The sequence below is a fragment of the Aythya fuligula genome, chromosome 16 (genome assembly GCF_009819795.1).
Source record: "Aythya fuligula isolate bAytFul2 chromosome 16, bAytFul2.pri, whole genome shotgun sequence".
Taxonomy (NCBI): Eukaryota; Metazoa; Chordata; class Aves; order Anseriformes; family Anatidae; genus Aythya; species Aythya fuligula.
Window position 1 is genome coordinate 9,907,002 of NC_045574.1, and position 27,936 is coordinate 9,934,937.

Here is a 27,936-nt window from a genome sequence, read left to right on the forward strand (position 1 = left end):
TCTGTCTTTAAATTTAAACACACTGTTGTGTAAGTTGTCATATTGCTATGTGTACCCATCATCGTTTCTAGAGCACTTGACTCAGATCTTGTAATTTCCACCCCAAAAAATTGGGGTGGAAAAAAGTATCCGAAGAATTAGCTTTGCAGCTGTTTAATGTAAAAATGTGTGTTACAGGATGAGATCTGTATGGTATAGATATTAATCAGAAATGTTCCAGCGGGCTGTCTGAGCACTGACAGGAAGCTGGGGGCTCTGCCTTGCCGGGTACAGACACAAGGAGCTGTTCCTGCTGCTCTGCCTCAGAGCAAGGTGGTTTCAGTCAGTAAATATGGAGCAAGGTGGTTTCGGTCGGTAAATACTGAAGCTTTGGACGAGCACCTCCAGCACACGGGCAATGCTGATGGTGTTTGGGTCGTGCTGTGGGCGCACACCTCACACTTGGGCAGAGCTGGTGTGGCGCCTCAGCGCTGCGCCGTGCTGTACGCCCAGTAACTGCCCCTGCGGACCGCTTCTGTGCCCGGCTCCTTTTTATTTTTCCTGATTAATTTATTGTGAAGTTCTATCTGAAATGTGAAGGCCGGGCCTTTCGGGTCTATCTGCACGTTTGCCCTGACGCGGGCTCAAGCCCTGTGTTTCTACAGCTGCCTCCAGCCTCCACTCGTGCCCGCGGGGCAGAGCCAGTCCCTCACGGCACCGCCCCCACCCCCTCGCCCCGCCCCGCAGCGCCGCCATTTTGCGGGGCTCTGCCCCCCTCAGCCCGACCCCTCACAGCGGCGCGGGAAGCGTCCTCTCAGCACCGGGGGGGGGGGGTGTTACGAGTTTGGAAACGCCTGCTGTGGCCGTAAATCCTCCGGAGCGGGCGTTCTGCCTGCATTTGCTCACTAATTAATTAAATAAAAGAATAAATAAATAGAAAAAGACAGTTGCTGCTGCGCTAAGAGGGGGAGTGAAGGCAACCGCGGTTGGGGCGCCCCCCCGCTGGGCGCTGTGGTAGCTTCCGACGGCCTCCGGATGGGCTCTCCCGGGTGCCCCCGCCCCCTCCCGAGTAGCCACGCCCCCCTTTTCAAGAAACCACGCCCCCAAGCGGCCGGTGGCTGCCGCGCCCCTCTCCGCGCGCGCCGGAAGTGCTTCCCGCCGCCGGAAGCGCGTCGCGTGTGGGGAGAAGGGAGAAGAACCCGGAAGCGCGGCGGGGCGATGGGGTGCGATGGCGGCACCATCCCCAAGCGGCACGAGCTGGTCAAGGGGCCCCCCAAGGCCCAGAAGGTCCGGGCGGGGCGGGGAGGGCTCGGGGAGGGCCCCGGGGGGCGTTCGGAGCGGCTCGGGCTCTGCCTCTGCCTCTGCCTCGGGGAGCCGCAGGGTGCGGGGCGTGCGGGGGGGGGTCACTGGTGGGAGTGGGGGGGGGAGGCGGGGAGAGGGGCACGGGAAGGGGCGGAAAAATAAACAAGTAAATGGGAATAAGTTAATAAAAACGCTTCCGTTCCCTCTCCGGTGTGGTCATACTGCTCCGTGTGTCGGTCAAAGTCGCTTTGAATATCAGGCTGCCTTTTATGGCCGAATTTGCCACAAAACCCGCGTTTTAAAGTGAGATTCTGGAGTTTGTTTTTACAGCTGACGTCCCCTGATACAGTTGTTGCTTTTCCTCTCGTTATAGGAATGGCCCCGGTAGTTAGCTCGAGCTGGTGAGGTGGGAGGGGTGAGATCCAGGATTAGGGAGAAAAGGGCGGTGGGTAAGGTGTGGAGAGATAGTGACAGTGCTGAGGGCAGCGGTTAAGCGCAGGTGACAAAATGGAAGAAAACTGACTGAAAAAGTAGCTCCCAAGATGCAGAAATGAGCTCAGTAGCTAAAAACTAATTATGAACTTTCACCACAAGTTTTTGTTATTTTATGGGGTAGCTTTAAATGTAAAGATGCGGGTTTGGTAAGGTGCATGGGGATTTGATAAATATTTCAAGTGTTGTTTGAATTGATATTTAAATAATTTGTGAATAGAAAAGCTATTTTAAAATCATGGATATATTTTCATTCAGGTTGACAAAACTGCTGAATTGGTGGCAAGGTGGTACTACTGCACTCTGAGTCAAGAGAAGCTTTGTCGACCGATTGTAGCCTGTGAGCTAGGCAGGTACGACTTTCTATACAGATTTCTATATTGAAAGGTACTAATTTGTAAATAAAAGAATATTTTGAGCATCAAACGTTATTACTGAAAATTTTATGTTACAGGTTGTATAACAAAGATGCTGTCATTGAATTTTTGTTGGACAAGTCAGCTGATAAAACGCCTGTGGAAGCTGCCTCACATATCAAGAGCATTAAGGTAAAAAGGTTGTGTTTAACGCCAAAGCGTGCCACAAAATTTAAAATGTGCTGCAAAAGTTCAGTTGGTTTGTCTTCTCACTGTATATTAAAATCGTTAAAAATAGCAACCCTCAATGAAAAACATCTCTGGACATGTTGCCGTGGCTCAAAAGTCAGCTGTAAAAAGCCTAAGGCTTTTTATTTTTATTATTTTTATTATTTTATTATATTTATTTTATTTTTATTCATCTTTCAGAACGTAACAGAACTAAACCTTGCAGATAATCCAGCTTGGAGTGGTGATAAAGAAAGCAAGAAAGGTGACACGTACGATGACATCCAGTCAGCACGCTTTATATGCCCTGTGGTGGGACTGGAAATGAATGGAAGGCATAGGTCAGTATTTTAGTTACTGTTTGTAGATTATAAAAGTAAGTACTATGTTAAATATGCAGCGGGTTAAAAGTTTTAAATCAGTAGCATTGCAACTCATGTACACACTTGAGCCTTTGTGGGGACCGCGTGTCCTTCATTCATCCCATGTTTAAGAGGAAAGATGAATTGTTACCTGTTTCCTAAATCAAATTATGTCTGTAATAAAGGAGTAGAGAGCAATGTTTGCAGCAAAAAAGTGACTTAAAGTTGTCTGGGGCTAAAGTGGAGACTGACATGGGCAAGTGGAGGAAGGTCAACTGAGACCTTTTGCAGTGGGATAAATTGCAACAAGGAATTCCACTTTGCCCTGTGCTAGGATAAGAATGAAGGGAAGGTGTATGTCTATTAAAATCCTGTGCTAGCATCTATTTTTTATGTTGCTGAAGAAGGATTTTCCTTTGCATTCTGGTTTAGGCAAATTACAAATTTCTTTTTCTGTACATATTAAACCTGATAGATGAGAGAGGTTTGGTTCACAGCTTGATAGTTTCAAAGTATTTCTTTGTTCAGTGAACGATTAGCCTGTATTTTTCCATCACTACTTACATTAGGTACGTATTAATTCGCACATCCAAAATGTGCAGATACCTTGTTTAGCTGCAAGCATATATAAAGAGAAAGTTAGCTGTGTCCTACCAGCTGTTTGCAGTATTTGTTTTGTGTTAATTTGGCACTGCAGGTACATGCTTCAGACGCACAGGGTTTTTTAAAAGTGATCTTATGCCTTTGTTTAAAGGTTTTGCTTCTTGAGGAACTGTGGCTGTGTGTTCTCGGAACGTGCTCTCAAAGAGATTAAAACAGAAGTTTGTCACAAGGTGAGTTTTTCCTTCAACTTTAGTAGCAATGGGTTTACACGTAACCCGCAGAGATAGATGTAGATATATATGAACAATTATGTTCACATCCACTATTGTAAGGCGGCTTTTTAATCAGAATATGCACATTGAAATGTGTATAAGTTCTGTTTTATGGTGGCCTGAAATAAGTCTTTACGTAGTTGTCAAAATGAATGTTTTTGCTCTCAAAAACAGTTTGGTGTTGCAATAATTACTTTCAAAACATCATTTTTCAAATATTTGGTTATAGTTTGTTTAAAAGAGGGTGATTTCTTTGTCTGGTTTGTATTTATCAGTGTCTGCTATATTTGTTTAAAATGATTACATTTCCAAATTACGTTTTGATCCCTGTATTTTGAAGGGCCATTGTCTTTTTTTGGAGGCAAAAAAAAAAAAAATCATTTTCAGCAATTTCATGGATTGTTGTTGAAAATACTGGCCGCGTTTCATTTTCACAATAGTGGAGTGATCTCCTTATGAAGGTCTCTTTGGAGATGAAGGCAATGATTCATGTTGCAAATGCTCTCATTTTCATATCACTACTTTTATTTGCATTTGATTTGTGGTGACACTTGCCACAGTTATTTTTCACCAAATACCCTGATATTTGATAAGCTGTACCGTGTACTTACAATAAACAAGACCTGTGAACCAAATACTTTCTCAGTACGGTGTTGTATGTGATGTGAAATAGAATTAATCAGCTTTAGCCTCATTTTGCTGCATTCAGTGTTAATTTTGTTCTATAGAATGCTGCTATAGCCCTTTAGATAATGGCTCTGCTTTCCTGTTGCCAGATGCTGCTTTATTTTTAATGTGTTTTTTCTCTGTTTCTAAGTTTGTTTTTGATAGATGGATGTAATGGGATTAGTAGATGCAGAAACCGGATGTTTTTTCCATGGTTTGGCCAGCCTAGTAATCTTATAAAAAACTAAATTAGTCCCACATGTTTTATGTAATTTTATTAATAATTAGGAAGTATTTATCATAATTTCATTATTTGCGTGCAAGTGTTTTTACATGTATGTGACTTCACTATATACAGAAGGATGCTTCTGGAAATAATGAAGTGAATATAATACAGCTTAGTCTGTCTTCCTTTCATTACTGGATTTTTATTCAACAAGGCAATGGTAACCAGCCATGAGGATGTTTTAGTCTTCCCTTTGATTAAGAGTGATTCAGTAGATTTTTAGATACACGATGGTAATGCTCTCATTCTGTGCTCCGAATCAGGAAGAGGGACTGTACCTTTTATTGAAAGGATCATGAGGAACTGATCGCCATGCTTTCTGGTGGCTAACAGTTTTAGTATCCATAGCCCTAACTAGCTTCATTGACCCAGCACACTTTGTTTTTATATTGCAATATAGTAAAATGAGATGAAAGTAATGAAAAAGAAAAAAAAAAAATGTTGTGTGTTGTACGTATGCTGTTTTCATTTCATCCCAGGGGATGAGATTTCTAATATGGATGCAAACTGGGGAAGTGTCAGTCTAGATGTTTAGCAGCTCTTTTCTCCACTACTGTGAAATTCAAGAAAGCTCTTGCAAAACAAACTATTCTTGTGCGTTAGTCTCACCTATGAGCCTAGAGAGCAATCTTGATGGTCTGCTAATTTGTAAACAACAGTTCCCCAGAGGACTCTACCAAACAGATGCATTAATGATGCAGTAAAAACATTCGCCAAAGAATACAGATATCCGACAGCCTGAACGGTAATTCTGCAGTCCTCATCTTCCTACTCATTTGCTTTAAACTAGATAAACTGAATTAGATAATTAACATATTTACATGCTATAAAGATACTTATCACAAAATGCTGTGCTGAAGTATTTGGGACAAATTTTGAAGATTTTAACTACTTAGGCTGAAAAGGGTTAAAAAAAAATAGTAACTTGTGAATGCAAATAACTTGTAGTACCTTTTTACAGAGACATATTTTTTCTGGGCCGTATTTTTGAGGTTTTGTAGAACAAGTTGAGAAAACTTAATCAGTAGGAAGTTGTAGGCTCAAATGTGCAGGATATGACTCCCAGTAGGCAGGAAGGGAAACAGCTTTGTTTAAGATACTGGAGTTTGCTGGTTATGAGTATTCTGTAGGAGGAAATCCTGAATAATAGCAGTTCTCTGCTGCCTCCTTCCTGCCTGCAGTTCTTCAGGAAGGGTTTTATGTGATGTAAAAAATATCAATTTAAATTATACACTTCTAAATTGGAACTATCCACCTACTATTGGTTTTGATTCTTTGTCAGAGCACTAAAATTAAAAGACCAAGTCATATAGTTTCCAATCACTGTGTTTGTATTTGATGGTTTCTTGAGCAAGACCGGTACCAGTGTGTACGTTCTGTTGAGGCTAAACGTAATTGAATGATTAGGATAAAGAGCAGCAGTGAGAAGGAGCTCTCATATCACTCAGTGTTGAAAATTCCACGGGTCTGGCATAACCAAAAGGGATGACCAGCTTCAGAGTTTCATGAAGCTCCCCCTGTATGAAGGGGGCAGGAGGCAGGGGAGAAGCACGAATTCCTTATTATAATATTTCCTGTACTTTGTATAATTAATTTCTGGCTGATGATCATCCTACAAACCTGTTTCTTAACCAGCTTTTTGAAGTGTAATCTCTTGCATGTCTTTACAGCTTCTTTTGGAGGTGATTCCAGGTTCAACAGATTTCAATGCACACTTGAAATAATACCTTAACTATTAAAGCTTATGCCATATAGAACACTTAATCAAATGTTTAACTTAGATACAGAGCTATTGAACGTGTGCCTTCAGCTTTTTAAAGCAGAAATTATGCATACATCTTTCAGATAGAGTTAAGGTGTGTACAGTATGTTATGCAGCGTAGTGTTTCCTAGAACACGGTCACATTGACAATTTATGCTCTTAGATCAACAGTTTCCAAAAGTTAGTAAACATTGGTTGCTGAGATCCAAGAGTAGTGATCTATCTACTTGTTTCACAGTAGCACATACAGGACTTTAATGAATGCTTGTCTATGCATGTTGAATGCTTTCAGCTTTCACAATTTTATAACTTACTCTTTTAATTGTTGTTAGAAGTAAAAAAAACATTTCAACAATTTAATGAAGTTGTGATCACTCAGTAATGGGTAAAATAATATTTCTCAATAATTGAGAATGGGGTGGCTTGTTTAAGATTTTGCATAGGGTTTTTATAGGCGTAGAATTTTGTGTTTAAAATATTAATTTCTTTAGGAAAGGAGAGTCACTCCTCAATGTTTTTCCTGGATTAACATGGCTAAAGTAAGACATAAATTATATTTCTAAGAGGGATTTAGAGATCTACATTTTTTCCTTATTTTTCTGGTCAGTTGCTGCAAACCAAGCCAGTTTAACTAAGTGCCTTGCTATTGAATTTCACCTTTTCAGTCAACTCAGAGGTGAAACAGTTGTTCCATATGAGGGTGATGAAAGGTAAAAAAACCTAGGTGCTGGATTGTCTCCAAAGACAGTAATGAGGAACATTACATCCATGTTTTAAAAAGCAACACAGAGTAGATAAACACTGGGAGTGCCTTACAGTGGATTGGGTGTGGTTTGGAGAGAAATTCAGTCTGAATATTGTTATGGTTAATACATGTCTGGGACCCATTAGCTTCAGTAATGGCTTTCAGAGGGACTCTCAAAATGCCCAGTGTGAGCATGGTGTATGGCTTTTTTCCTTCCTATCCATAAAAAAAATCTTCATCAATAATTAGCCATAAGATAGGCCATGGGTTCTACATGAGACTGAGTACAGGGTTGAGCTTTTTAAGTTTCTGTAAATAAATATAGACCAGATGGTCCTCCTCTAGGTTAAAGTTCACTTGAAAGAAATTGTTTCCAAGAAAATTGTGTGGGAAAAGGAGCACTACAGTTCCAAGAACCTAGGAGTAAGTTTGTAATAAGAAAATTTTGTGTTCTATTGTTGGGTCATTTCTTGATTCATTTGAATTTTCGGAAGAATGTGCAGTCTTTAAGTTAGTTTTCCTGGTGCTGAGTTCAAAAATCTACTTCCTTGCTGTAGGCTAGTGAGAACTACGCTTGGTCTGCAAAGGATCTGGAAAATAAGATCTTTGTCCTAGATGGTGGTAGATGTTAACGCCACTTGTCGCAGACTGTTGCAAGATTCAGGGAAGTTTTGTTTCCCTACCCTGGGACTGAAAGCTCTTCACTCAGTTTTTCCATTGTTCCCTGGCCTCAGATTTCCCACGTCTCATTGCCATGAGCTCCTGCAGAGAATCAGAACCAGGGACTTAGAGGTAAACATGCATTTCAGGACCCCTGCTAATGTTACTGCTACAGACACCCTCGTCATTAGGAGCAAAGCATGAATAGTGCAAGAGTGGTGTTGCCATGCTACACAATGAAATTAGAGATGCAGATGGCCATGAAAAAACAGTGAAATGGACTGTGTCTGAAGCTGGCTGGCACCTGTTTCTCTACAAGCTCTGCAGTTTGTGTCATCTTTGTTAATCAATGTGATGTAGTTCATAAAACATACAGCAGACATAACTTGTGTTCTTCATATTTCACCTTTGTTCAGTCATTACTTCCATTTTATTACTTTCATACCATTTTTTCAGCTGTAGACACACATGGGGAACATGTATTTTCCACTTGAATAAGTCACGTAAAGGATTATGAATGTCACCCTTGTGTTCTGTAAGTTGCAGATTTAGATATGTCATTTTCTTTAAACTGATCCCTTAGCAGTTGTTGCTTTCTTTTACTGTAATATATAAAACTGCTTATTTCACTGGTGAAACAGTAGTACAGCATTAAAGCATGAGGGTAAGCACAATACACCAAGTGAGTGAAGTCTGTGGCTAAAAATCTTGATGGGTTCTGTCAATATTTTGAGTATTTTTTTAGCTGTTGGTTAACTCAAATGTTCAGCTTCATGTTGAAGTAGTTATCTTCCTGAAAACGCCAGTGATCTTCAATTGGGACTTCTGCCTGGTGCAGTACTTTAAGTCTGTGGCGTCTCTCTAGGCAGTCCGTAACAAGGGGATATGTTGCAGGCTCAAACTTGTTTGCAAACAAGTGAGGTGATTCAATAATCCACTGTAAATCCCCCAGTCCATAGACGCAAATGTCTCTGATGTAATGACCTGCAAAGACAAACAGAAGCATCTGAAAGCAGCAGAAAGCTGACCTGAATCACTTGAAAATATTTTGACTCTGTGCTGTTATTAATAAAAATTACCTTTTGAGTTCTCACAGAGCATTATTACTCTAGGTTTTAATACTAGATGTTTTTTAACAGTAGATTTTTTTTTTAATACTAGATTTGAAACTTGATTTTGTATCTCCAACTGCTTCAATGACACACCGTATCTTGTAGTGGGGCATGCTGAAGTTTTTCTCATATCCTATTTCTTTTTGAGTGCCTATTTAATCATGCAATGTTTTACTAAGCTGAGTTTTATGGTTTTGTATTTTAAACTTTTTTGTGTGTGTGGTCAGCACATGAGGAGATTTAACCCAGAGCTGATGTGAGTATCCGACAGTCGTGCTTGTCGAGTAAATCCCTTCACACTTCTCACTGAAAACTGATAAGCCAAGTTAATGCATTGGTAAATGTAATAGAAGAAGGCAATCAAATAAACAAAAGCTTACAAACCTTAGCCACCGAAATATAAAATAGATGCAATCCTGCCGTTGCCCCCCTTGAATTATTGAATTATTGTAACTGGAGGTTGAAAGAATGGTTGTCAGTATGTGGTTACTGTGAAAATCTTTGCAAGAATCTGTCAGAACATATTTAAATTAGATACAGTGGAGGAGGATGGATTGCTCTTTTATTCCACACTTCCAAAATAAAATATATATGGCTAGTGAGACACATTTAATAGCTAGCTTAACACGTAATACGTAATGTGCAATGAATGCTAGTCAGTGAATCAAATTCTAGTTCACATTTCACATTACCTTTGCAGCCCTTGTGTGTGGTGCCTTCTTGATCTTTCCATTTAATGGCTCGTATGTTTCCTTCCCAGTCTGCATTTGGTGTAGCACCTGGAGCATCTTTAAAAACAATGTTCTGATAAGATTCCTTTCTACTTATTTCTACTAAGAGGGATAATTTTCACTGCTGTAGACTTTTTAAGCATAGCCTTGTCAAGTATTTATTTACAGTTACTTACATCATAAGAAAATTATTTTGTTCTCTGTTTCATTTATTCTTTTTTTTTTTTTTTTTTTGTGAGAGCATAAGCTTTTATGTAGTTTAAAAAATTACTTTTTTAATCAACGTTTTTGTAGCCTTGTAGCTAATGGTCTACTACAGCATAAGTAGTACTTCCTGGAGTTAGGCTTCATTTTACCATCAGGAGATGGGGTTTGAAGGAACAGCACCAGGACTGAAGAAATTACCATATTTATGCAACACAATTCGAGCAAGGTGGCATTAAGCCCCAAAATGGAGCTCACTAGCTCTCTGTTTCATAGACCCTGCAGTATTGGTGCAGGAGTTATCCACAGTAAAAATTGCATAAATCTTACCATTTAAACGATTCAGTGTGACCCAGTAGTGTTCGTCCGGACTGTATGTGTCTCTTGACCATTCAAGCAAGTCTTTTGCACGTGCATCAGTCAGTGTAAACTCCACAAATTCTTTAGTGAGAATGTAATAGGCACTACCAAAATATATAGTCAAATTATACGGAGGTTTAGATTTTATGTTCTTGGTTGGATACACGTATGACGTTCCAGAACGCACGTATTCTCTGTAACTAAACTGTGTTCTGTGTTTCATATGAAGGGGTTGGACTACCCCAGGAGTCATATTTTTACCATTCCATTTACTTTTGATGTATTTGATAATGTCTTTGTTTGTTTTAATGGGATAATCTTGGCCACACAGATTAATAACGTAATTCCACTGAATTTTGGATTGAACTAGATCTCTCATGCAATTAATATCAGCTTGTAATCTTGAAAATCCGGCATAAACAACATTTTCTCTTTTTGAGGAAATAAAAATATTTTCAAAGCAATTAACAATATTTTGTACAGCAGCTTTATAATCCTCTGATGATTTTTCATCGACATGTATGCAGTAAATATTCTGAGGCATATAAATAGCTCTTAGTAGCTTTACAAACATTTCCAACTCCTTGTGAATTGTGATAATGTATGCCAGTGAGAAGCTTCCTTCTTCAGCTGACAGTGGTCTTGTTATAAAGTGTAGATTCTTCAAGACCGTGGAGCAGTTGCATGGAGTCTGAATGCAGTTGAATGTTTCAGGTCGGTAGGTATTCTGGCAAACGTTTCCAATTTTAAAAGCAGCAGTTTTCCCCATAAAAAGAGCTGAACAAAGTTCATCCGGGTAAAAACCACACTCTGCTGTATTTCCACTAAATTTCTGTTCATTTGGATCTTCGAGAAGTGTATCCTTTAGGTAGATGAAGGTGTAGATGAAGGTACAGACTGCAATGCATGCTAAAAATCCTGATTTTGTTGCATCAAGTGGGTTCATCTTTTATTATCCGGAGACTGTCTTCAGATCGTGTGAGGGTCTAGCTCATAAGCGAGAAGTTGATCCTACTTTGAAGCAACGTGTGCTCCAGCAGGTGAGCAGTGCAGTAGGTTGGTCGAAGTCCAGTCCCCCCCACAGGAACGGTGGGCAAGCTCTGTATGGGACAGCGTGTAATCTCAGCCATTGACGAGATTTCCTTAAGGCCTGGGAAACCTTAGCTTCTGTTGGAGGAACAGAATTTAATTCAGTGAATTAAGTCAGCAAAAAATTTATTAAATAAACAAAAGGGGAAGATGAAAATGCATTCTACAAAATGCGTCATTCCTTATCCTTATAAAGTCAGCAAATGTTTCTTTCTAATTCATTTTGGACCTTCCCCCCCACACACACACACACATCTTTGCATTAGTGCTTTGGAAAACAGCACATGTGGACAACAGTCATCCCTTATTTTTAGCATGTGTACGTATCCTGAGATAAAGTATGCTCCTGCCTCCATTAGCATTCATAGATAACTGTAATTTACATTGCTGTTGACATAGGAGTTTTTCTTTTTCTTACTTATACCTCTCTTGTTGAAATGTCCGAAGCATGATAGTGCAGCAGTCCCAAATCCCACAGCTATTACGTGAAGTTTTGTCCTTGAAACATTTGGTACAGAGCTACCTAGAGAATGTTCCAGGGAGGGGAGGAAGAGTCCATCAGCTGTCATTAAGCTTAATAGTTAAGAAATATTTTATGTCTTTTAAAGAAAATTCATATGCTCCTGTACCTTATTCAGTGAATTTGTTTTTAATGCTTTCTGTTATTTTCACCTCTAAGTATTCTATGTTTTGCAGCTGTCAGCATCGCAACATATTTGCTATTATGTAAGAACAAGCATAGTTTTGTAGTTTCTTTGTGACCACTGTTGTGGTTAGAAGGATCTAGGTATTTGTTAGAAAATCAGTGGACTTATTAAAATGAAAAACCAGTATATGGCAGTCTTAGAAGCTCAAAAATAGAGGTCATTGGAGTCAAAGTTGGAAAGAAACAGAATTTTAAAAGCATTAAAAATACAGGATTTTAAGCAAGAGTACAGATCCCGTAAAACACTAAAATTTTGATATCTATTAGGCTGTTGGGAAGGAATGTATTTATCTTGTTATCCTTACTGGTATGCACTGAATTTCATGCTGAAAGAATGCCTCTTTTGCACTTAGCATTTCAGAAAGTGACTTTGTGTGTTAAGTGGAGGATTCATCCATTTTGTTTCAGTGTTCTGTCAACAGTGCTCCTCAGCCTGCATTGAATGCATAGGCCAAAGAAAAACATTAGGAAGTCAGGTCCCAGAAGATTTTTTTTCATCAGCTCCTGAGGGATACATTTACCGTGTAAACAAGCTTGATTGTCTTTCGGCCGTTTGCGTGAAAAACTTAAGCAAATCAAGTCCACATCAATCTTTTAATATTGTGCAGAAAGGAGGAGAACAAGAATGCCATTAAAAGGTAGAAGCCAGAATTTTTCCAGTAAAAATGAAATATGCCAGTGCTGTAGCCTGCTACCAGCTGACTACCAGAGCCAAGAATAGATTTGCGTAAGAGCCATTATGTGCCCAATAGCAGAAGCTAGGGAGAGGGAGTGTTTGTTAGGAAACACTGTTTTTTATGGACCTGGAGCCAGAAAAAATGTTTTATTCTTAGAAAATGATGGGGGGGGGGGCATTGAGGTTGCTCTGAATTAGGGAACATGATGAGATCTCTGTGATCCAGCACGTGGAAAGACCACTCTGCACATAAAAGTTACACTGGAGACATAGAGCAGTTAAAGAAATCTTTGGGACTTCGTATTTGCTTAGAAAAGAGAGCATCTGTCTGTATATGACCAGTACGCGCTTCATGGTGTTTGGTTGCTTGTTTGGTTGTTTTAATTGAACACAATTTTGTGGATGGGTTGCAAAAGTTAGTTCCCAAGGGAACCAAGCTATAACCAGTTTGTTTTGTACACTTACGTTTTTATTACCCATCAAATAATAGCTACCAGGGATGTTTCAGCTTGTTAAGTATTTACTCTGAATTCTTCCTATTGAATTACTATAGCAGCATAAATGTACACAAACAATCCGGTGTCAGGTAAGAGGAAACAATACCTTTCATAACAGTAAAAATGTTTCTGGGGGTTGACCAAATGATGAAGCCTTGCCTAAGAGAGCAGAATTTGACGTCACTCAACCTCAGGATATGTTCACAGAATGCCAGCATTGGCTTTCTGCTAGTGTTTTAGCAGGTCTAGAGCTGAAACTGTAGCTCTTGGTCCCATTGTGTTGGAAATTTGTAACTGACGAGATTCATCTAACCTCTATTCTGTTACCTGCTGTCAAGGACTCTGCTACCATACTCACTCCTGCCCTTGAAGAGCAAGGGATCTTTCTGTTAAGATCCACTGTCCAGGCACAAGCCAAACTGTCTTGCCTTACGTTAATTTTATCATGCTAGAGTGCCCCTATAGGTGTTTATTGTTATCAAAACATCTCTGAAATCCGACCTTACATGGATAGGTTTTCTAAATCTGGAGTATGAAGTTGTCTTAATCTTTAGCAGTGCTTGGCATTCTTCAAAAAAAATAGCACACTGTAGGGATTTTCACGCATCTTTGTGGCTGCTTTTATGGGTATTACCTAACGGAAAATTGTCATCTTAATCCATCTCAATTAAATGTCAACTGTAGAGAAAAATGGAAGTATGCTTGTACCTGAAAATAGGCCTGTAAAATATCATCTCAGTTTATAAAAACCCCATTACAACTTGCAGTGTATTTCATAGTTAGTAATGAATTGTTTTATAGTTCATTGTTCCTTCCTGCCATAAGATTTTGGACTGCATCATTGCATGTCAAATTTTCCTATTCTGTCCGTACTCTTTGTACTGGTTAATATTAATGGTTAGATAAAATTTAGTTTGTATGGCAATAATCCAATGAAACAAATGGTTTAGGAATACTTTGTCTTGTACTAATTAAATGGGCAAAAGGCATTAGCTCCTGTATTTCCAAATCTTTTTATGCCTTTTTTTGTCTGAAAGGTGAAAGATTATTCATGCAGGCCTTAGTGTAGACATTTCATAAGCAAGTGAATACTAATTCAGTCCTCTAAAAGTTTAATGTTAAAATCAGCACTTTCAATGGATTCTACCTTTTTTTCATTAAGGCCAGGTGAGTGTGCTGAGGCTGCCTCTGTGTCACGTAAAAGAAAAACTTATTCATACATCCCAGTTAACTATCTTATAAATCTAAAACTGTTCTCACTTAAACATATTGCATCAGTGTTTGCTGATAAATATAAACAGATTTATGGAGGTGTACCTTCTTATCCTTAATTTTTTCCTATTTTGTTATATTTTTTTCAGAATGTTTGATCTTGTAACAATCTAAAACAAACGCTGTGATAGCTATTTAAACTGTTACGTTATATGGTTGTAAGGTACTAATTTGGTTGGACCATTTTTTATAAATACTTGTTAAATTCTGAGTTTATTGATACAAACAATACGTGCAGCAATGACCTTCTTGTACATCTCTAACAAAATTTAAAGAAAGCTTTACTGCAGATTTGAGTATTTTGTTAAAGTGAAGTGGTCTTTCTGAAATGCAGATATGGCACTTTATAAAAATTACAATATTCTGTGCTTTAATAAAGAAAAAGCAAAAACCCAAAGTCCTAAAATCTAAATTATTTAGTCTTACCTTGCCCAGAATTATCCAGGAGAAGGCAACATAATAAAATTAAATAGTCCCATTGTCCTTCAGCAAAATTCAGACAGCATTCTTCATTCTGTTGCTCGTGTGGAAGTCTCAACATAAGTGAAAAGGGGTTAAACATTAACGTGCATGTTTTCATTTAAGGCTTCATCTGGCTTCCCGCAATGCTTAGCATATTTATTCTGCAGTAATGCTGGTTAGCCTCGGAAGAAACGTCCTCAGCTTCTCTATAATGAGAGAAAACTTGAGCTTTTCCAAATTTCTGTTGCCACTGTTCGGAGACAGCCTTTAAAGGACTGAAAGCCGGCTTTCAGATCCGTGGAGTACATTGCTGGTGGTTGTGAATTGCATTGCTTTACCACAGGCTCTAACCTCGGTGCTGGGCGATGAGAACTGCAGGGGTAACTCTTTCTCTCCTCCTCCTCCTCCTCCCCCCCTGGTTCTTAACTGTTTGCCTGCTGAAACTTTCCGATTTGCAGCACACAAGTATAGGAAAGAATTGTACCTGGTCACTTCTAGGGTCTGAAGCTTAAAGATACTGAATGAGATGTGTTCCTCCTGAGCGGTCACTGCATTACCGCTTTTACTGAGATTTTTTGGGGGGTGGAGTCTTAAGCGAAAAAAATAAGTTTACTGGAATTACAAAGCTTTGGGGCTCTAGAAATAAGAAGGCTGGCATATTTTGGATACTTACAGATTAAAATAGTGTATTACTCAGAAATAAATAGGGAGAAAACCTGGAAGTAAACTAAGGCACAGCTGCAGGTACAGCCTTTAAGGGCAGCTCTGTGAACAGAGGCTTCAGCTTGGACACTGTTTTTGTAGCAGATGCTACAATTTCTGAGTGAAGTTCATGATCACTGACTTAGTATGAAGGAGGCTTCTTCCACTCTTCCCGAGTTACCTTTTCCCCATCTCTTTGCCCCATTGCCACTCTCCTCGGCCCCTCGGACAAGTGCCAGAGGTGGTGTTCGGCTGCTCATGCCCTACTGGCCTCCTAGGGAACGAGCTGCTGGAAAACGCCCTCTCCCACTCCGTGTTTTTAGTTAAAGATTATTGTCTTCTCTAACTGTTAATGCGTCAGCTTACATAGCTGGTAAATGAATACTGACTTGGTCCATGGCTGAGTAGGATGTCTGCTCAGGCTGGTTTCTAAATAGGTCTCAATCCTACCTCAAGAGGGGCGGTCAGGATGCGGTGACATAGCCCCTATGTGGGTGAGAATTTCTTTTGGAAAACTGTTCATGTCCTTTTGCCTTCCTCCTAGGGGTTGTATTTAGGAGGGCTGCAGGAATGAACTTGGTGTTTATAGTTTGGGAAGGGGGTTTCAGGTCTCCATAGGATATTGAACTGTAACATTGATGTAAATATCTAGCTGTGGAAACATAATGCAATTGCGTAACAGGCAAAGATGACTGGAGTAGTCTGGGATGGAACTACATGTGAGATGCTTTACACACACACACAAAAAAAAATGAAAGTAGCTTACAGCAAGAAGCAAGGTACAAATGTCTTCTGTAGCTGAAACGTGTTGCAAGAAATGATCTTGAATTAAGATTCTGTTACTACTGAAAACGAAACCAAAGAAAACACTTGCAAATTAAAAGGTCTTCATTATTCTAAAAAGTAGTCTGACTGTTACTGGTGTGTTGTTGTTTGGTTTTTTTTAAAATACAGCTTTTTTTTATTCATCTTCTGACAACTCTTAATACCTTTATTGTTCTAATGATTTAAAGTCTTTAGGGTGCATTTTTTTTGTTAAGCTGGTGTGTGAACATGTAGAGTATGTAGAGTACATAAATAAGTGAATAAAAGATTTTGAAGAAATTATTATTACTTGCAGACCCTTTAAATAAATCCTTGTTGCAAGCATGTTAAACCATTTTAGTATAAACAGTTATGAATATGTTTTTTATAATTGGATCCTGAAAGGACATTTAGACAAAGACTATGCAGTTTATCCAGCATGTCCTTCAGCTAACATCCCTGCCTTATCCCAACCTTCAATTAACCTTTGAATCTCACATTCACATCTACAAGCTGCTGTTCTAATGCTTTTGTCCACTCCAGAATAGTGCACAAATTCAGTCTCATCCGTGAATGTCTCCTGTTCAAGGTGCTGCAAAGACGTTAAGGAACTACACTAGGCACCTTCATATGTATTTTAAATCCCAGTATAAACAAGGTACAGCAAAGGGGACCTTGTGATATCGTAAGACAAATATCTGCCACAGAACACCTTAGGTGGAAGGAACAACCTTCCTGAGTTTGCAAAACTGAAATTTCTTTCTGTTTTTTATCTCAGCGTTTCAGATTGTTGGGATAAAGTCCTTTTATTTTTTATATGAAAAGATAGCCCAAAAAAAAAAAAAATTAAAACTTTGCATCGACCAATGATGACAATTAAAAAAAATGTGATGCACATCCAAACAACAAATAGTATCTACTGGAGTAAGTGAAACCTGGGAAGGTGGAGTTGGTTCTACGCATGTAACTTGCTGTACTTAAAGTGTGTTTGGAACAGTTTGGTCTCTGTAATACAATCTGGTTGTTGTCATGGCAAGAAGTTATCTGTTTCAGTGTATGAAAACAGGACACAGTCTTTTCCCCATTTATTGTAAATATTTTTCATTTTAGAACAGTTCCACCTGTGTTTTCCAGATGAGAACCCTGTATTTCTTTGCTTTTTTTTTTTAAAAATGCAACATTTATTCAGATTGGAGTCTTTTTACGTAAACTTTTACTTGCAGGAAATAGCCTCATATTTTTGTATTAATAGGTTATGCTTTAAAATATTGCAGAAATTACTTTTCAAACCAGTAGCGTGTAGGTGGGTGCTGTCTTTCAGGCTGTATTCAGAAAACATCCGACTGGGAATGTATGTGTAGGGCTTCTTTAGACTCAGTACAGCTCCAGTCATTTTCACTTTAGTAGAAAGATTAATGGTCTGTCTTGCTTATCTAGACTTCTCTCTCACCAGTGTCTGAGGTCATACTGAGCTGGTATTTCTAGCGGTAGCTTATTGAGTAACTATGGAAAAATGTGAGCTACTCACCCATTTCCTGTGTGAGATTTACTATTGCGCCTGACTTACGTGAATATTCTCCTTTGTTGTCATTCTGAACACTTGTACTCAGATCAATTTTTTTTATTGTTCATCACTTGAGTATACTGTAGTTAAACAAATGAAAGGAGGTATGTACAGTACTACAATCCCTGCTACAAATGCCTGAATAACCTTTCTAATCCTTTGTTCAGAAAACATAAGAGTAGCAGCAGAGACAGAATTATAAACTAATCTTGCAGACAAGGAGAAAGGTTCTGGATTTACCAAAAGAACTTATAAAAAATAAAAAAATGAGATCCTAAAACAGTAAAACATCATATTCGATGTCCTGGATTTACTAGATGATTAAAAATTGTGCAGTGAAACATCTGTATACTCAATCAGAAAATAAATGTGAAATTACATGAAGCAGATCACATACAGGTAAATTAATAAGTACACTTTGAAAATGTAAAACTTGATAGTGTTCAATAAATCAAGTAAAGGACAGTGAGATGGCCAGGCAAGGTTAATGAATAATGCCACTTTCATGACCCCCCTTTTTATCTCCATAATCATTTAAAATAAAATAAAAAAGTTTTCCTGTTGTAGCTGCTGGGGAGAAACGTTCTCTGGTGCTGTTCCTGGTCAGTATAAAGGAACTGCTGCTCAGGCGTTATTGCTTGTGTGACTATAAGTAAGTTGAAAGACATCTTAGAGCATTGTGTCATAATACTTTGATCTTAATCAAATGCATTCATAAATTAAAAAAAAAAAAAAACTACAGCTTTGAAGAACAAAATATTTTAATACTTCCAAAATTATTTTAGAATTTCCTGTACAAATTGACATGGGAGCTGCTTTTAAATGTGGTTATCACCAGTTCATGATTCACAGTGAAGATGAATATTTATCTTCCTTTTGATGAAGAGGGATGCTGTCAGTCAGTATTATTTTGCTCAGTAGTAAAAACTACGGAGATTTTCCCTTTGATGTTTTAAGTGAAAAGCTGTTTTAGACTGTGTTAGAAGAGAAGAACTATCAGAAAAGACACAGTGGTAAAGGGAAGAGTTAGGGAACACTTTGGAAATGGTAAACACAGAACTGTTAATTCTAACAAAGGTTCACCAGCATAAAGATCCTGAAGAAACTGTGATTTTTGTCGTCTTTTTTTTTAAAGTGTGGTGTTCCCTTTCAAGAGGAAGATGTGATTATCCTTAATGGTAATAAAGAAGATGTGGAAGTGTTGAAGAAAAGAATGGAGGAAAGAAAGCTCAAAAGTAAATTAGAAAAGGTAATATTTTTATATATTGCTTAAAATAAGTTATTCTCTGTAATGCAAATTTTGATCAGACCACATAGCTTGGTCTCCTGGTCTTTATACCCACTCGAAGATGTAAAACTTGTGAGATTCTGTGTGCATATTCTGTTAACAGCAATTTGAAATTGTGTCTACTGAAACTCTTTTAACTAGCAGACACTGTGTGGTGCTCAGAAAATCATGGAATTAAGTGATACGTGTTTAGGGGAATCTTGAGTGTGTGAATCATCATTGCCTGATGCTTCCAGCAGCCAAGACTTTACGGAGATGTTAATCACTTGACCCTTATTTCTGTGCTTGATTTTGTCTGCATCTAAGATTAGATGGCATACAAACGTTTTCCTAGATTCTGTTGGACTGAATGCTAGTTTAGTTACCAGCAAGCATGTAATTCCTTTTCATTGGAGTCACTCACATGTGCCAGTACAGCACCACAGGGCATGGGCCTGGGTTAGCCCGGGCATGTGTTAAAAGCATGGTTTTAAAAGGACTTTAAAGACAGTTGAGGATAAAGTATTATAGATCCCAACAGATGCGCAATCATTCCCAAAAGCGGTCATTTGCACTCAATTTTCATTAGGAAGGTGTCTCTTTTTGTAAGTGAAGCACCTGTAGCTTTGGTTCAAATAGACTGGAAGCTGATGCTAGCCTTAACTTCTACACAAGAGAAGTACCACCAAGGTGTACTGAGCAGTTCTCTCTCTTACGGTGTCAGCACAGTTGCTCTTGGCAGCAGACAAAAAATTATGCTTTGGTCTTGAGCACTGTGTGGGCATTTGAGTGTGCCAGTATTTCTGTTTTAGAAGAGATGTGCATCACAGGCTGGTGCAGTATTTGCAGATCTCTCAGCAGGCCTCTTGTGTTTTGTCCTCAGTTACTGATGAGTTTCACAACACTTCCTTGCCCTGTTGCCAGATGAATTTTTGCAGCTAGAATCACTCTTCTCTGCTGTCATTGGCTCCACTGGTTATAACCTGAGATCTGTGAGCTCCGGCTCTGGTGTCAGTGAACAGTTACTGGCTTAGAGCCTGTATGCACTGCTGTTACTCGGTTCCTGCTATCTAGGGGAGCAGTCTGAGTGTACCAACTGTAGTTGGAACAAAAACCATAATCTACTTTTCTTTATACCCATAAGACAAATCATAAGGAAGATGCAGCTAGCACTAGTACTAAAAAATAATAATAATAATTCAAGTTTAAGTGTGTCATATGTGCCCATGCTGAAATATGTATAGTATACACTCATGTATAGCATATATTGACAAACATCTCATAATTCAGATACCATATACTAGGAGGTAACTCATTTTAAATCCATTCGTAATAACAAAATCTGAAGCACCTTGAAAAGAATATTTTTGTGTACAGTGGAGGAGGACAGGAGAGCCAAGTCTGCTTTTGGAATAGTTACGCTCTGCCACCACCTTCTGGCTAAGTTTTGCAGCAGCATGTGGTATAGTTTTGTTTTTTTTTTTTTCCCCAAGCATTAATTGTATTCTTGACAGCATGGGTTCTCCTAATTCTTACAACATATTGAAAGGAATTTGTTTTTTTGGGGGTTGTATAACTTCTTTGAAATATGTACCCCATTCTGAGTGTATATGGAGTCAGCTTTTTTGATAACGCTGCCAACAGCTGTTTTAATATATCTTTCTTTTTCAGTTTGACATTTTATATAATCAAAGCCAGTAATGAAACTCTTGCTGTTGCTGCTGTTTGGTTTTGTGTTGTTTTTTTTTTTTTTTTTTTTCCTTGTGGTGTTTTTTTTTAATCTTGACAATTATGAATTAACTAGGAAAATCTGGTCCACAGATGCTTTTAAAAAAAATGGGTTAGCTCTTCACACCTTTGCTTCCCAAGCGATTTGCATCCAAGAGCCCACTTACTGAAAGTTACCCAGAAGGTATTTTTTTTTATTAACTAAATAAAAAGAAGTAGATATAAGATGTGGGATTACTCTGAATTTTATATTGAAAAATGTCTGTACTGATTATGGTTAGCTGTGTCCTGTTTAAAGTCCTTCAGTTTATTATCCTGCCATGTGAGTTCAGTTTTGAATTACCTTAATGATTATACCTCCTTCCCCTGCAAAGTATACAAACCAAAATATCAGATCTAGACGGTTGAATTTTGGCCTCTATGTCTTTCTTCAAGGTTCCTTTAAGGTTTCTGATATTATTATTTTTCCCCTATAGAAATAGTATTGAAAATATGGTTTGAAGTTTTTTGAAAATGTGAAAATATTGAAAAATTATGTTGGGAACAGTTCCACTGTTCTTGTTGTGTGTCTATCAAATGCAAATTAGGAATTGCATACTCTTCAGTAAATCATTAGATTTCTATTTGTGTTGTTTCAGAAATCAAAGAAATGTAAGTCAGCAGAAACAGCTTCTCAGCAAGATACCACCGAAGGTAATGTCACAGCTATTAATTATGTTTACTCTTAGGAGTTGTGAAATAGGTTGATGATTTCATTTATTTTTTTTTAATTCATAGAAGCTCCAGGTCCTTCAAAAGTCAAGAATAGAAAGGATTGTATCAGTTCCAGTTCTGGGGAAAAGAGGCAGATCATCTTCACCAAAAGTTCAGGTTGGTGATAATGCTTTGAACTAAATGTTGAAAAAAGTGAATAGTTCTGCTTAGAAAAATATTGCAGGAGAGATCCTTCTTTGTATTTTTGTACCAGAGTTTTCAGAAGCTACCTGGTCACTTCTTTTCTGACCAGTAGGTTATTGCACTCAGTTTGCATGAAGAATTTCTTAAGCTAGAGCTTTTCCAAATGCGTGTGTTTTAGTCTCTTGTACATGTGAGCCCAGGTTTGAGTGAACGGAAGGAATTTTCTTTGGGCTTTTTCTTTACTGATTTATATAACTTCATTCTGAAACTGATTACACACTATCAGTTAAAAATTAGAGAAGATAAACAATTTTTAAAATAATTTAATTTAGTCCCTCTCATTTAAAAAAAAAATCTGTTATTTTAACCACATCACTAGTCCTAGTGTATTCGTTAGCTGCCCCATACTACTTTGAAAGGCAGAACAGGGAGAACTGAGAATACAAATTTCTTCACAGCCTATCTTAATTTATTGTCTTTCTTGGTAATAAAAGGTCAACTCCGGTCTTCGAATGAGCCATGATGTTGTTCTTTTTTCAAAGAACCTAGTGTTTTGAACATATATCCTAAAGGCTGTCTTTTCAAGCTGGAGTAGGAAGCTTCCTCTTGAAGTTTAACAAAGTTTCTTGTTCAACAGAAACTGTAGTCAACTTTTTCTTAAAATGGAGTTTTGCTGTACCATCTGCCAAATCTACAAAACTGGCAAGTGCTGTGATAACTAACGAAAATAATATACGCTGTTAACTATACTGCATTTCTGCATTTTTTGCCATGAAAACAAGGCAGATTTGCTTGTTTATGTCATTCCAATGTTGCTGTGCTTTAAGTTGGTGGGAACCGACTTAAACAAATATGATGAGAGATTCTTATTCACACAGTTATATAGTCAAGGGTTTGGTGTATCTTTTTTTTTTCTTTTTCTTTTTTTTTTTTTTTTTTTTTTTTTGAAGAGATAGTGTGAGGAGAATTAGTAGTTATCCTGAAGTTCAAGCAGTCAAAAAGTCTTCTATGGTGATTTATTTCAGTGAAGTTTATTAAAAAGTCCCAAGCTGATGAATTTTAGTCCTCCGTTTTAGCTATTAATTTGTTATGCTTCACTGGGAGCATTGAAATATAACTTCAGGATGTACTGGTGTATCTACAGTAGTTACGAAGGTATGAATAAAATTGCCTGTCCTTTGGTGACTCTCTTTAGGTAATATATATTATGCTATTTAATGTCTCCAATTCATACTGATGTGTTAATACAGAAATATAAGAATGGGTGTGTGTTTAAAGGCTGTCTGAGGTTTTAAGGTGAAGTATTAAACTGTGTATATTACAGCCACAGGAAAAGTCAGAATCATTTGTTTGAAGAATCTAAATTTATCTACACTTCATTGTTTAATTATTCTATGTAATAAGCTGAGAGAACAGTGTGACCAGCAGGGCTAGGGAGGTGATCGTCCCCCTGTACTCAGCTCTGGTGAGGCCGCACCTCGAGTACTGTGTTCAGTTTTGGGCCCCTCGCTACAAGAAGGACATCGAGGTGCTTGAGCGGGTGCAGAGAAGGGCGACGAAGCTGGTGAGGGGCCTGGAGAACAAGTCCTACGAGGAGCGGCTGAGGGAGCTGGGCTTGTTCAGCCTGGAGAAGAGGAGGCTCAGGGGCGACCTTATCGCTCTTTTTAGGTACCTCAAGGGAGGCTGTAGCGAGGTGGGGGTTGGCCTGTTCTCCCACGTGCCTGGTGACAGGACGAGGGGGAATGGGTTTAAGTTGAGCCAGGGGAGTTTTAGGCTAGATGTTAGGAAGAACTTCTTCACTGAAAGGGTTGTGAGGCATTGGAACAGGCTGCCCAGGGAAGTGGTGGAGTCACCATCCCTGGAGGTCTTTAAAAGACGTTTAGATGTAGAGCTCAGGGATATGGTTTAGTGGAGGGCTGTTAGCGTTAGGTCAGAGGTTGGACTCGATGACCTTGAGGTCTCTTCCAACCTAGAAAATTCTGTGATTCTGTGAGAATTTCCATTAGAAATGTCTAACCTGCCACTTTCTGCTTTTATAAGGGCTAAGCTTTTAGACGTGTTTCATTTGTGACTATTGTAATTGCTTTAAGTTGTTGAGGAACTTAGTAATGCTAATAACATGATGTATTTTTCTTTTCCAATAACATAAAGAAGAAAAATATGCCTTTTGAAATGTCAGGTCATTGGTTTGTTTCTGACAGCAGTTACATTGACCAGTAGGGGAATAAGAGGAGAGAGGGAAAATGAAGAAAAAACGTGGGGTGAGGAATGCCAGTAGCATAGGAATTAATTTGTGAACATGGCACCCTAAGGTTTCTGGACTTCCAGCATATGTATTCAGTCTTTCAAATCCAGTGTTTAGTAATTCTTTCCAGACAACTATTAGTGGCATTAAAAGCAGCATTCTCCAAATACAAAAAGGGTCTGATACATGATGCTTAAGATTGCACATAAAATTCCTATGACTACATGCAGAAATTGGATAAGTGCGTTTTCAGACAGGCTCCATGCTAATTATTTACATGCAGTTGTGCCTAAATTATACTAAATATGTAGAGTTTCTGCAGACCTTTCTGTGTTCATTTCTTTGCACGAGAGATTTGACACATGCTTTTAAAACACTGTCCTCCTACTTCAGAGAAGGCTGAGTAGTCATTAAGAAAGAGTTCTTTTTTTGTAACACGAGATATAACACTGAGAGAAATGGTGTGAGAAGTGGAGGGATAGACACTTTCCTATCCCAGATATTTAAAAAAAAAAAAAAAAAAAAAAAAAAGTAGGTGAAGTTGTTGGTCATGAATGACTTTGCACAGAATAAAGAGAGCAGATTCCCTGGGGATAGTATGTCACAAGTTTGGCTTTTGCCATTTGATAGCTAATTTTCAAACAGTACTTCAGGGTGATGGAATACTTTAATGTTTCTTAAGATTAGAGTTCAGAGCCATTTTTCATCTGGAGGAATAAATGTTGTCAGTACTGAATTACAGTGCAGGGGTTTGCACAAGTAGGAAGGAATTATTCTCTTCAAGGTTTGTAAATGCATTTTGAGTATAAATTTTGTAAGCTAAGGATATGCTTGCTATTGAGTTCAATTATAGGATATTTTTGTGATAGCCATGAAAAAAAGTATATACTCCATGTCTGTACACATAACTAAAAAAAAAAAAAAACAGCCTTAATAACAGCTCACAATTGGAAAAATGTATGTTTGACTCTATTCCTTTTTCTCTAGGAGATAATGGAAGTTCATCTGTCCCAGGAAAAGTCAATAAGGCGGCTTCTACTACCACGAAGAGATCCATCGCAGACAGCGAGGAGAAATCTGAGGCATACAAATCTATTTTTACATCACACAGCTCAGCAAAACGTTCAAAGGAAGAGTGTTCCAATTGGGTTACTCACACAGCATACTGTTTCTGAAACAATGATGAGCCTGATCCTAATGTTCATTACTGCTTTCCTTCCCTAAGGCTTTTTCTGTACAACTCTAATACAGAACAGTTGTTGTAATCTGATGTTATCTGGAATTACTCAGTTCGCAAGTAGTTTATAAACTTATGAATAGCTAATGAACTTGTGTTAGTTGCAACTTTTGTTAAATAAGAAATAGATTACCAGAGTCCATGTTGTATCAGCAGACCTCATTCTAAAATGATGGATTATTTACACAACTGGTTTTTTGTTCCCTCAGCTGGATGCTGTCGTTCCCAGTCACAGTGTCTCAGTACTAGAAATAAGGATAAGAGGATATGCCTGCTGTCCTCGTCTGTTGAAATCTGCTGCAAATGTGTTTGAATTTTTCATTGTATTGGTACAGAAATTCAGCCTTTTGAGACTTTCTGACAGTAAAAGAAGCAATAATGCTTTCCTTTTGAAGTATCGATCTTTGCTCCCAGTGGAACTGTTATGTTTCTTAAGGGGCCTGTAGGCACTTTCAAGTACTATACATTTTGTTGGTGTATATGGAAGCATTATGTTTGTACAAGTGCTTGTACAAACAGCAAAGTAGCTGTACAATATTCTTATTGTATGTGTTGTAATCTGCTTTTAATAACATACTTTCATAGTTAATCATTAGATATAAAGGTGAGCCTGTAATAATGAGTTTTTGGTTTTCCAAAAAGGCTTGGGAGGTTTCTTAGTGGTGGTGTTTGTAAAGCTAGAAGTATCAGTATATCTGAGCTTTGATTCTTCTGTTAGAGGATCAGAATAGAGTGGAACAAAAGTGTGAGTTTTCTTACTCATCTGCTGAAACAGTAAGGTTCTGTGTCATCTGTGAGGAGGAATTTGCCTTTCTGGGCTGAATTAAATTCAGCAGCTTACTTGAAAATATGAATATTTATACAGGGAGAGAGAAAAGCATGCCTAGTAAAATAATAGAAATGGACAGATCTTAGCTGGATTTTTAGGGAGAAAATATGGTATGTGCCATGCAAATCAGAAACCCGGTGGTAGCTGATGGAGGGAACCCTTCAAGGCTGAAGTTGCTCTTTGAGAACATTTCTCTTTCACTTTGTGGGCAACAGAAACGTGTGACTTTGAGAACATCTGTAGTACACATTATTTTATTTTCTGACAAAATTCTCCACCACAAACGACTATTTGACTGTTAACTGCTGGTTACAGGAAAATACAGCATTATAGTACTTCACTGAGTTTTGCTTTTGTATCTGTGCTTTTTATTCCTGTGACTTTGATATAAATAAAACTTGCTCTTGTCGTATGACCATAACGCATCATGTTCAGTTGAACAGACACACAAATGTTTATTTTGTTAATGTTAGAACATAACTTTTTAATGGTAGCCATTGTGTAATGCCATAGGCTTTCATTTAGCCCTTTTCTTCTTAGCTTTTCTCCAAACACAGGAATCCTACTAAAATGTTCATGTTCCATATCAATCAGCGGTTGAATATTTGAATCCAGTACCATTGAGATGAAATGACCAGGGAGAGGGACAGATGCTTTTCACCTGTATTCCTCTTCAAAGAAATGAAAGCTGCTTTTATGATCTTGGCTCAAACTAACAGAATAGAAATGCAGAAAGTAGGAGGCTTTTAAAACCACTGCATGATGTTACATTGTTACCTTTGTATGTGAAAATAGTTAATTATCCTCCTAATTTATTTTTTTTAAACTGTCCCCGTTTATAATTGGCAATAATTAATCAGGAATTAAAACGCTGTGTTTATATTTGCATAGGTGGTCTTCGTGATACAAGTGCATTGAAAGAAACTGGTTGGACTTTATTATTTTGATAGGTGTAAGAAGCCAATGTTTATTGGCTTGTTGTAGAATTTATATGGCAGTGAGCATTTTTGTTTTCCAAAGATGTGAATGCATATATCCATCACATCAAACAGTTTGAGGTTCACTTGAGCTTCCAGGAAGCAAACAGACACACTTTATATGCATGTCTAATAATCAGCTTTGTTCTCCCTCTTTTGTATTCTTTTCCTGTTCATTATTATCCTTCATTATTTGTTAGTTAACGATAATGAAGTTAATGCACTAATATATATACCATGGCTGTCCCTTTACTTGCAGTCTAATTCAGTTTTGACAATACAAGTTAGTCTTATTAGTATTTTATAGGAGTCTATTTTTCTTTCATTTAAATCAGTTATAAATCTTGAGGCAAATTAACAGAGTTACCTTAATGCTTTTGATTTAGCTGTTACTCAGCTAAAGAATAGGAGCAAAATATAATGTGCAGTATTGCTTCCTCCCTTTTCTCCCTAGTATATTAGGGCAAGCCCTGCCTGCTGACTTGGTAACAAACCTTTCCTGCTCTTTGGGGCATAACAGACACATTTTTTTCCATCTGACCTGCTCATCTATTAAAATAAGTTTAAAACTACCATGATTTGGTTAGTATACCGATTCTTTGTATACACTTAGCACAAACTATCAATTCCAGAAAATAAACCTATGCCCCTTCATTAGGAAGGGTTTTGTGTGGTAGGTTACCATCCTGGCTTTGTGGATGGAGTTCTCAAAATGTTTATGGTTTATAGAAGTGTTGTCAGTGACTGATGAGGTCTTTTCCTTCCCTTTACAAAAAGCAGCTGTGAAGGAATGTGATATATTGTTGGCATGTGATGCAATTCATCGCCACAATTGACTTTTGTTAATGTAAAATAGAGAAGGAA

The 27,936-nt window shown here is 38.1% G+C and overlaps 2 protein-coding genes across 2 annotated transcripts; one reads left to right on the plus strand and one right to left on the minus strand.

Annotated features, from left to right (window-relative positions):
• Positions 1 to 1,146: 1,146 nt before the first annotated feature.
• On the plus strand, positions 1,147 to 26,975 carry RTF2 (replication termination factor 2). Its single transcript, XM_032198228.1, has 9 exons — positions 1,147 to 1,266; positions 2,032 to 2,126; positions 2,228 to 2,321; positions 2,559 to 2,698; positions 3,474 to 3,552; positions 19,028 to 19,141; positions 21,526 to 21,580; positions 21,665 to 21,757; positions 25,017 to 26,975. The coding sequence occupies exons 1-9, from the start codon at positions 1,198 to 1,200 to the stop codon at positions 25,202 to 25,204; spliced, it is 927 nt and encodes a 308-aa protein (XP_032054119.1). The 5' UTR covers positions 1,147 to 1,197; the 3' UTR covers positions 25,205 to 26,975.
• Positions 7,110 to 15,184, minus strand: LOC116495607 (beta-1,3-galactosyl-O-glycosyl-glycoprotein beta-1,6-N-acetylglucosaminyltransferase 7-like). Its single transcript, XM_032198227.1, has 4 exons — positions 14,787 to 15,184; positions 10,091 to 11,287; positions 9,518 to 9,613; positions 7,110 to 8,697 (listed from the first exon to the last, which is right to left on the minus strand). Exons 2-4 carry the CDS (start codon positions 11,064 to 11,066, stop codon positions 8,471 to 8,473), a joined length of 1,299 nt encoding a protein of 432 aa, XP_032054118.1. The 5' UTR covers positions 11,067 to 11,287; positions 14,787 to 15,184; the 3' UTR covers positions 7,110 to 8,470.
• Positions 26,976 to 27,936: the final 961 nt, after the last annotated feature.

Bases quoted from the DNA above. Each gene is read 5' to 3' on its own strand.
- RTF2 (XM_032198228.1), top strand. From the start codon at position 1,198: ATGGGGTGCGATGGCGGCACCATCCCCAAGCGGCACGAGCTGGTCAAG. The intron at 2,127-2,227 runs GTACGACTTTCT...TTTATGTTACAG, and splicing joins GTAGCCTGTGAGCTAGGCAG to GTTGTATAACAAAGATGCTG. The intron at 21,758-25,016 runs GTTGGTGATAAT...CTTTTTCTCTAG, and splicing joins CATCTTCACCAAAAGTTCAG to GAGATAATGGAAGTTCATCT.
- LOC116495607 (XM_032198227.1), bottom strand. From the start codon at position 11,066: ATGAACCCACTTGATGCAACAAAATCAGGATTTTTAGCATGCATTGCA. The intron at 9,614-10,090 runs GTAAGATTTATG...TTGTTTTTAAAG, and splicing joins CACACTGAATCGTTTAAATG to ATGCTCCAGGTGCTACACCA. The intron at 8,698-9,517 runs GTAATGTGAAAT...TTGTCTTTGCAG, and splicing joins CACACACAAGGGCTGCAAAG to GTCATTACATCAGAGACATT.